Source organism: Amaranthus tricolor, chromosome 5 (assembly GCF_026212465.1).
Source record: "Amaranthus tricolor cultivar Red isolate AtriRed21 chromosome 5, ASM2621246v1, whole genome shotgun sequence".
Lineage (NCBI taxonomy): Eukaryota > Viridiplantae > Streptophyta > Magnoliopsida > Caryophyllales > Amaranthaceae > Amaranthus > Amaranthus tricolor.
In genome coordinates this window covers 14,901,330-14,911,433 of record NC_080051.1, presented here as the reverse complement: position 1 = coordinate 14,911,433, position 10,104 = coordinate 14,901,330, and the positions used below count along the sequence as shown (strand labels likewise).

Sequence of the window (10,104 nt, the reverse complement as noted above, 5' to 3'; positions counted from 1 at the left end):
ACTCTCCAAGTTGGGCATTCTAGATCCTCATGCTTCAACTTGAGGGGGGTATTGGGAATATTTGAGAATATTGTGATTGATATCAATATTAGTTATATGGCAACAATATCATATCACATTATTCTAGGATAATTGGGAATATTAGCTATATGGTAATATTATATTGTGGTATGATTTTAGGCCAAGTTTACTTAATTAAATCATATCCTTATATAAGGATACATTGTAAACAAGGATGAGGGAGAAAAACATTTTCAAAAAATATACATTTTACTCATTCTTTCAATCTATATAAAAATATGATTTTTAAATAATAATTCAAGTTAATACTATAGTTATCAACTTTAAATATTTTCATTAAAATGTAATCATTGACATAATAATAATATATTGGTTTGATAGTAGAGAATTTAATGTAAAGAATAATGCAAATATATATATTACCTCCATATTACCTCCATCTTGCTTGCAATACAAATCTAGTTTTCGCACCGGTCGTCCTCCGGGGTGATGCCTTTACGGCCAATAACAAAATTGGGTTTTTGGATGGTTCAATATGTAGACCACCCGAAACTTCGTATGATTATGGACTATGGGCTCAACTTAACTCAATGCTCACGGCATGGCTGCAAAATACTCTCGAGGCATCTAACTGCTCTACCGTCCCCTTAACTTAAAATATTAAAAGATATGAGGGATGAGCTTCAACAACGTTTCTCGATTGGAAACTGTCCTCGAATTAACGAACTTCAGCGTCAAATTTACACTTGTTCTAAAAATAGTGACTCAGTGGTCACTTATTATGGACGGCTTCGAAAATTATGGGAGGAAATTCAAGGGTACCTTGCTACTCCTTGCTTCTGCCCCTGTAATTGGTTCAAAAGCTAAGTTGGCCAAAGAACGAGATGACGAACGTACTCATTTATTTCTTATCAGTTTGGATTCTGCACATTACTTCCATATTTAGTCAAATATGCTAATACAAGATCTTCTTCCTCCATTAAACATGGTCTTTTCAAAAGCCATTCTATAGAATAACGAAATCTTCGACTAGTTCGCTCAAATGAATGTAAACCAGAAGCAATTGGATTTTCTGTACTAGGTCCACCTTGTCCTGGATCTTCTTTAAAGGGTCGTGGTTCTACTTCCAATAATACCTCAGTTACTTGTGTTCACTGTCATAAGCCTGGACATGATAAGGATCACTGCCTTGAGCTTATAGGATACCCTGAATGGTGGTATGCAAAAAATAGAGCAGCAGTACGAGGACTCGATGATTCTCGCAACAATCGTGGCACTCGTGGTGAGAAGACTATCGGCAGTCGTGGTGAACGTCATACTCTAGTTGCTCATGCTGTCAATGGTGCACTTCCAAGTCATTCTCATTCTCCTCTTACTAATAATGATCGAACAATGGCAACACATCATGAAAATGTTTACAAACATGGCCAACTCTTCTTCTGTTGCTAAGCAAGACGGTATGTATTATGCTCATCGTTGAATAATTGATTCTGGTTGTTCACATCATATGAGTGGTAACAAAAGCTTATTCAACGATATTAGCCATGTCCCTCCTTCTCCTGTTGGTTTGCCCAACAGAACAAAAGTTATAGCTACCGAAGCCGAAATGATAATATCGAGTGACAAATTACATATGAGTAACGTTTTATACGTTCCAGATTTGACTTGCAATTTAATTTCTGTCTCACAATTGCTTCATACTTCTTATTATAATGTTACATTCACTGACACGCTACCTTTCATATAGGACCACACTTTGAGGACCCTGATTGGAGTGGGTGAACATTGCGATGGCGTGTATTGGTTCAAGTCCACAACGAACATTCATGCCTATCAGACTACTGTTTTGAGTACCCCCAGAGCTTTGGCATCAACGACTTGGACTTCCGTCTTGCAAAGTTTTTTCTTTTCTCCCAGTTTTTTCCAAAAATAAACAATCCTCTAGTTTACACAAACTTTCTTGTCCTTGTGATATTTGCTTGCGTGCTTATCAAACTCGTAATGATCCGATTAGTGAAAATAGAGCTAATGATTTGTTTGATTTAATACATTGCGATATTCGGGGTTCCTTCTAATTGTGGTGCATATTACTTTCTTACGATTGTTGATGATTTTTCTCGTGATGTTTGGTATATTTGATATCTGCCAAGAGCAAAGTCAAACAATTCATCCAATATTTTTACGCAATGGTTCACACTCAATTTAATAGAAGTATAAAACTCTTGCGTAGTGACAATGACTTAGAATTTACTTCTCTACGTTAATTCTATGCTACAAAGGGAATTATACATCAAACATCTTGTGTTGACACCCAACAAAATGGTCCCGTTGAGCGTAAACACCAACATATCCTTAATGTGGCTAGAGCCTTGTGTTTTCAAACTAATCTACCTTTTAAACTCTAATACACCAGGATTCCAAACTACAACAACTGTACCACCGCCTGATAGCTCAAATAGTTCTTCTGTAACTAAAGATTCCTCTGCTACTCATGCCTCTCCGTCCATGGATAAAGGAAATTGTCTTCGACAACCATCAAGTTGTCTCAAAGGATACATAACCAATACAGTTCAAATTCTTCCAACACCGGTCGCATATTCCACTTCACCAACTCCCTCAACACGGTCCTCAGGTACTCCTTATTCTTTAGCTTATTATGTAAATTATGGTAATTTTTGAGAGACACAAATATGTTTTGGCAGCTATCACTGCTGGCAATGAACCCTCCTCTTTTTCTGAACACTTTCTGGCTCCTTATTCTCATTCGCGATGAAATTCTTAATGGCTATTCAGACCTCCTATATTCACATGGGTGAACAATTAGCTGACTTACTCACTAAAGCCCTTGGCAAATCCTAGTTGTGCATTCTTCTTCCCAAGGCACAAATTATTCTTGGTATTTTTAGCATTATTCTTCAAATATATTTCGTAGTTGTTTATGCTATGTAATTATTTTGTCGGTATTTTGTAACCTTAATTAACTTGTGTTTAGGTTGTATTTAAGAGATGGTTTCCTCTCTTCTTTGAATACAGAAAACAACTTTCATTCTCATACTATCTTAATTAATTTGGCATAAATAATAGGAGTAATAAAATTTAAATAACTAATAAATTTGTTTATATTAAAAATATAATATCAAATAATATTTTAGAGGTGTTGAAACAGCCTTTTGTATACAACATTTTCAGTGATTAACGCTTTGATAGAAATTTAATTATTTGTAAAATGATATTTATGGTAATCATTGATATGAAACTTTAAATCTAATCATAATATTTGGCAACATCTTGTAATTGATATTATCATCATTTTATATTCAAAGATCATTCTATGTTTTCTATATTGTCTTTAATAGCTCATTCATCCAATTATTGTTGTCATTTAGAGCGTGTAATGGTTTCGAAAATTAATAAATTAATTAAATCAAATAAATTAATTAAGTAAATAATTAATTGGAAATATCACAAAATTGCAAAGTTACTGTTTTTGAGGAATGTATTTTTTACTAATCGCGAAAAGGCTCGCGGATCACAAGCTTTCCAAGCCAAGTTTCTATTTTAGAAAATACACAAGTCGCAGGTCGTGACTCGCTAGGTTTTGCAAAGTTCATGTTATTCAGTTTTGTTAGTTATGCTATAACTACCTACGGTTATTATGGTTATATTATCTGAATATATTGGGTTGTATGAAACTTTAGTTTATCATCAATTGTAATTCCTACCAAATATATTGGATGAAAGCCATTTGTAGTTTATGAACCACTAACTGCTTATTTGGACATTTCTGAAAGTGCAGGTTGAACTGCTGTTTTTTGCTGCAAGGTTTTCAATAGCTCCTTAATTTTGTACTTTTTGGCATCAACTTGTGTTCTTACAGTTAGTGTTCTTGGTTTCTCAGATCTGTTTACCAGAGGTATAGACATTCAAGCCGTAAATGTTGTAATCAATTTTGATTTCCTAAAGAACTCTGAAACCTATCTGCACAGAGTATGTTATGTTCTTTCTTTCTATTTGGGTTAGATTTTTTCCTTTTCTGATAAGTACTTTATACTTATTAATCTATGTGCCGTCCTGGTTGGTCGTTCTGGAAGATATGGACACCTTGGGTTGGCTGTTAATCAAAGAACATGTGAGGATCGCTTTAATTTGTAAGTGTTGATAACTGGCTTTCTTGGGAGCAACTTCAATTGGGATACTAAGCAAATCTTTTTTTTCAGAACAAAATAGAACAGGAGCTTGGACTGAAGCCAAGCAAATTCCTCCGCCTAGATCAGGGTATCTACTGCCTATGGTGAGTGAGTGAAAACAAATATTGGTAATTTCTTTATTTCCTCAAATATTGACTTCCTAGGCCATGCGAATTGAAAGTGTAAATATTTATGGTAGAAATTAAAGTCATATCAAGAAAACAAGACTGTTAGAGAATAGAAAAAAGATAATACAACTGTTAAGGGGAGGAAATGATAGCAAAACAATGGAGATGACTAAATCCTGTTTAAGATAATCAATTTTTCTGAATTTTTGTAATTTATCACAAAACTCCCTTTTTGTTAAGTGTTAGGATTATTGAATAGATACTTAATTGCTCTCCACACTAGATACATGAACAAAGTGTGCTTTCAAATGTTTGAAATGTCAACGAGAGATAACTTTAGGTTTATTTGAAGCCAATGTACTGTTAGAAATAGTTTTCATGTTGGAAGTCACAGAAGACAGTTTGTGTCGTCTTTTGGGATATGAAAATGACCTTTATTTATATTTAACCAATGTTTAACGCATTTCTTAAAAATTTTGTGTATTAGGATTGTGCCATGTAACTGCTCTATGATTTTGATCTCTTATTGGTTGGGGCATCAAGAGAATCCATATTTTGATTTCTTACTTGAAAACTCCACTTGACTAGCTTACTTATATTGCTTTCTGGAATGCACACTGTTGTAGATATATTGCTGCTGCTGCGTACAGATTATTGGATGGAAATGTGTATTGTTCTATCCTTCTCTTGGCTATCCCTCCCATCACCTACCGCACTCAAACTCCTATTTTGAAACACTGAGTTTGACGGTATCCATAGACTTTTACCTCCCGAGGAACCCTTATCTTTCAAAGGATTATAAAGCTTGCTTTCAAGGGTGTGTTTCTGCTGGCTTTAGATCTTGCTAGAGGGTGAATTGAGCTTCTTCCTGTTTTTCTCTTTTAGTTTCTATAATTATTGTATTAATTTCTCTTCCTTATTTTAGTTTCCATTTACAATGTCATATGTATATGAAATGTTTGCCAAAATCGATACGATGCTAAGAACTTTGATGAACGATAATAATAACAATGAACTAAACAAATGTTTGATAATGTACAACTTGCAAAGAGACACAACGATTTAAGGAGGTTCACCCAATGATGGCTACGTCCTCCGTCGTGTGTAGTTTCTTGTTTTATATTATATCAAATGAGTATAAAACACTCTTACAAATGAAGTATTACAATTGAGTAAGAGATAAAATCAAAAGGTTATGTGTTTGGCTTAGGGGTTGTGTTTGATGTGTTTTATGTGTGTATGAGAGCTCTCTATTTATAGGAGAGATCACACTAAGTAACATTAAGTACACTAAAACTATGAATAAATAATAATGAAATAGCCCCAAGTACTTGAAGAGTCAAAAACTGCATCCTAGGAGCATCAGAGACTTTGCTCGACCAAAACAGGGGCTCGCTCAATCGAGTGGTTTGGTCGAGCGGGCTACAGGAAGTTTCTGGTTGCATTCTGTCTGCTCGCTCGACCCACCTTGGAGCTCGCTCGGTCGAGCGAGCTGGCCGAGCGGCACTTCAGAGAGCTTCTGACAGCATTGCTCGACTTGCATAGTAGAGCATCTTGAATTAAGCCTTTGCACTTCTTCATTAAGTCCCATAACTCTTATGATTGACTCACACTTCATTACCTTATTAATCCATACTTTTAATCACCATCATAAACCACAATCATCAAGACTCAACTTTATACACCTATATTAACACACTCTTGGATTCCATCCCAAGAGTCACACATGAATGCACGCACTCAAGTCACACCATTCATGACACTATTCATAACAGTATATGTTTATTAACGTCTTTGAGAATAATGTTGCCACCTTTTTACCAGATTTTTAGGTAATTTTCAACCAGTAGTGGGTAAGCCTGCATTGTGGGAACTTGATTCAGATCAGCACTACAGTATTGAGAGGCTTACCTCATCCTTATCTGATGACCTTGGCAGGTATGGAATTTTTACATATTGCTGACTTGCTCTGTTATAAATTTGTCTAATTATCTATTCTTATGGGGTTTAACTCTAGCAAAACTTTTTAACAACTCGGTTAATCCTATATGCTATGTTATGTGGATTCCTCATTTTAATATGTTGGAATGTATCGTATGGACAAGTGAAAACTAGACTATAGCTACGTATCACAGTTGAATATATGACTGTATGAAGAGGGAGCAAAAACAGTACTGGTCTTGAGCAGTTTGTGGCATTGCTCAGTGTCCAAATTAGACATTAAACATCATATTTTGAAATTGGATGCTGATCTACAAAAAAGTAGCAGCACTCAGATATCTCTTAAACATTATCACGCGTCATGCAACTTAAAAAGTATGAAATTTAGCACTCCTAAATGACAAAATATCATGTAACAATCAGATTCAAAAGAGTTCTGTGCTTACACTGGAACTGAAGGTCACACTTATCTTCTCAATGATATCAACAAATATTCCTCTATATAAAATGGCAAGTTAATTGCTATTGCAAGTTTGCAACAGTATATTCGTATGTAATATACTGCTGACAGTAAGACTTGCTGGCTAAGAATTTCAACTTTCTTGCTTTGGGAGAGAGAAATGAAGGAGGGTGTTGTTGTGGCTTCTCCAAGATCAGAAATCTCACTACTAAAGATGTCTTTTCTCTTATTGGAATGTTCGTATTAACTTGCTGTTGGAAATTATTACCGGAACAATTCATTAGTTAGTATTGTTACTCCATTTTCCCCTCACATTAGCTTCAGGATCAAGTCTATTCTGTAATATATTCATCTCTGCGAAGGCAATAGCTTTCTAATGACTATGTGTGGTATATGTAGGAATTAAATTCTTATAGCGACCTAAAGGGTGATTATGAATGGTAGAATAAGTTGACAAACTAACAGAAACTTGCTGGTTCTTTCATTATAGAGAGTATAGAAACGTTAATGAATCATCTGCAGGTATAATAGTGAAATTTCCAGCTTGTGAGTTGGAATAAAGAAATTTCTGATTGTTTTGTGGCTTAAGTGGTGTTTTTGTTTATATTCTATTAATCAAGAGAGCTTTTGGCATTGCAGGAAACAGCACTCAATCATGTGAAATCTGCTGGCCTTTTAGGCGACATCTTTGGTTCAACTCCAGAAATGTGCAAAAGATACTTGATTTGGGTGGTTACTCGAATGCAGGTATGTATAGAATCTTTGTTCCTTCAATTAAATTATCAGGTGGGAAAACAAATGGAGTGTACGGTTGTGTTTCGAAAATTCCCAAAATACCTGACGGCTCAATCAAACAATAAAAGAAGGCAATTGATGCACCTTCGAAGGATTCAAGGGAAGAAAACAAAGGCCGATTGGCTGCTGCTGTTGATCTTCAAGAAATAAGGAAAGGAGAAGAACGTGTACACAGTTGCTGACTGCCGAACCGAAAAGAAAAAGAGTAAAAGAGACCTGCTGCTGTATTTCGAACATCAAGAAGAGGTAAGAATGGCTTCTGGAGTTATGCTTCGAAAATCAAGAAAAAAATGAAGATGATTGATGCAATTAATTTCGAAAATCAAAGAAAGAAAAGGGGACAAACATACCCACTGTTTGTTCGTTATTTTCGAAAATTAGAAGAAGATGAAGGGGTTTCTGCGAAGGAGGGAAGCCATGGATGTTGGCTTGCGAAAAGACTACCGTATTGAAATAGTTTTTGCTGTTTTTCATGAGCAAGAATCATTAACTTTTTCAGGTGTGGTATCTCCAATTCCTGGACAACCTCAATTCATGGTCACTGGACATTCTCCTCAGTTCATTCAAGGCGGTGGTTCTGACCAAACAACTGCTTGATAAGACTAATTTAGGTGAGTATTATGGTCATAAGTCTATACTTTGAATATACAAAAGATTTAAAGGAAAAAACATCTGCGAATTGTCTGATGTATAAGCAATCTGCACTTGTTAGTGTGCGGCATGAGCGTGCAAGGTACCATTTTGCAGAGGGATGTCCTCGAATGGCAGTTACATTTTCCTGTCATAGGTGATTATGACTTATGAGTATATGTTTTGCTATCAAGAGACTTTGGGTCTCATTTCTAATTTTCTATGCTTTTATAGAGAAATCTTTCGAGAGTTTTAATAAGTTGAGTTTGCAACTCCACATCAGTGATGAGTTATATGTACTCTGTGTGGGAGTTTAGGAAATAATAAATTTCTTTAGAAAAACTTATTCTTTATTTTTGTTAGTTCGAACTCTTATCTCGCTTGAGGAGATGGGTCATATAGGCTGAACTATGTCAATTTATCGTTTTGCATTTGTTGTGTTTTTGTTGAAATTAAAGTTGTTTCTCAATCCTAACCGTAAAACCCAATCTTACTGTTAGACCATAGTCTGTAAATGAAATTTTTCTAGGTGCTGCTATATTGCAACTCTGCATTTACCCCATGGACTCAAAATTTCTTTTATTTTGCTAAAAATTTGATAGGCGGGGGAATAGTGCTTATTTTGCAAATGTTACTCAGTTCTATTCGTTTTAACCAAGTTTCTTTCTCTCATATGTTTGTGACTTTATGTCTGAACTAGACATACCTGACTAGCTTTGTTCATGTTGCCACTTTTTAATACTTGTTGCTTCACTGCAAGTTGTATTAGTTCCAGTAAAACACCCCATTTTCTGTTTAATTCCTTGTCCATGATCTTCAAGAATGAAGCTTGAATTTTTGAGTCCATTACTGCAAAACACACACCAGAAGAAAATGTCCCTTATGGTTTGACACTACGCCTACTCCTATCTCGATGTGTGTTTTGTTCGCGAGGATAGAAAATGACTTATTATCTCAAGCAAGAACGTGTGAGAAGGCTTCCGATGGCGATAGGTACTAATTAGATCAGTATCCCACTAGCTTACCCAATATTGTGCTGATAGTTGGTAGTTCAACGCCACAATCAGGAGCGTAAACTTCTGTTATGTCGTCTCCTAAGGGATGATAGCTTACTGTATTGTAGCTGGTACAATTGTCCGTGCACGCCTGTGCACACTGTAACACAATGCACCCTAACCCTGCACTGTCGAAAACAGTAGGGAGTTTTGTGGCAGTCCGGTTTTTGTTGATTATATCGACTATATCTAATCTATTCTTATTTTAAACAGTACTATTGCTTAGGTGCTCTTATCTACATTTTTTGTAAAATCCATAAGTGAAAGTTTGGTTAGATTTCATCATTATAATTCTTTCTTATTCTCATCAGGCACTGGAAGCCATAGAGAAACTGCAAAGCATGGAGCTGAAATCGAATGTACTTAACATCTAAAAGTGAGTCCTGAGAACTCAAGAGCTCATATTTTATATAATCAACATCTACATATCGTAATTTTTAATTTTCGTGGAAACAACATTCTATCATTTTTAATTTATTAAATACCATTAAAAATATATCTCTAAAATTTAAATTAAACTATTAACACTCCTATTTTAATGGTCGAATGTGCAATTTAAAATTTCCTATCATTATATACACTAAATTTTTCATGCAAAATCTGTCTTAAAATCTCAAGCAAATTTTGTTTATTTTTTAAAATCAACAATTGAAGAATAGAAAGTAATTAATTGCTGAATCGAAAATACTAGAATGAAATTTAAATATGCAAAATATATACAGTACCTGTCAAAAAAGTATTGAGCAATGACGTTATCGGTTGTCAACTCCACACCCAAGGAGTAGCCGTATAGAAATAGAAGTACAAAGATTTCAGATGAAGCTTTTCAAGCTTTCTTAAGTTACACAAGAGCTGAACAAAACCATCTTAATATCCTTTCTAAATTG

At 35.0% G+C, this 10,104-nt stretch overlaps 1 protein-coding gene across 5 annotated transcripts; it reads left to right on the top strand.

The window, feature by feature from the left end:
- Positions 1-1,819: 1,819 nt before the first annotated feature.
- On the top strand, positions 1,820-9,667 carry LOC130812952 (uncharacterized). 5 transcript variants are annotated; one of them, XR_009042144.1, is made up of 10 exons: positions 1,820-2,653; positions 3,920-4,008; positions 4,113-4,169; positions 4,239-4,312; positions 4,963-5,187; positions 6,161-6,274; positions 7,377-7,484; positions 7,625-7,778; positions 8,032-8,143; positions 9,529-9,636. XR_009042144.1 is itself a non-coding variant. In XM_057678609.1 (5 exons), the coding sequence occupies exons 1-3, from the start codon at positions 2,290-2,292 to the stop codon at positions 4,137-4,139; spliced, it is 480 nt and encodes a 159-aa protein (XP_057534592.1). In that variant the 5' UTR covers positions 1,820-2,289; the 3' UTR covers positions 4,140-4,169; positions 4,239-4,312; positions 4,963-5,103. The 5 variants fall into 5 exon arrangements, 1 of the variants encoding a protein (XP_057534592.1); XR_009042141.1 differs by having other exon boundaries at positions 7,377-7,778; positions 9,529-9,667; XR_009042143.1 differs by having other exon boundaries at positions 4,113-4,150; positions 7,377-7,778; positions 9,529-9,630.
- The last annotated feature ends 437 nt before the right edge of the window (positions 9,668-10,104 follow it).

Coding starts and splice junctions, on each gene's coding strand:
- LOC130812952 (XM_057678609.1), top strand. CDS start 2,290: ATGCTACAAAGGGAATTATACATCAAACATCTTGTGTTGACACCCAAC. Junction 2,654..3,919: donor TCCCTCAACACGGTCCTCAG/GTACTCCTTATT, acceptor TTGGTTTCTCAG/ATCTGTTTACCAGAGGTATA. Junction 4,009..4,112: donor CTGAAACCTATCTGCACAGA/GTATGTTATGTT, acceptor TCGTTCTGGAAG/ATATGGACACCTTGGGTTGG.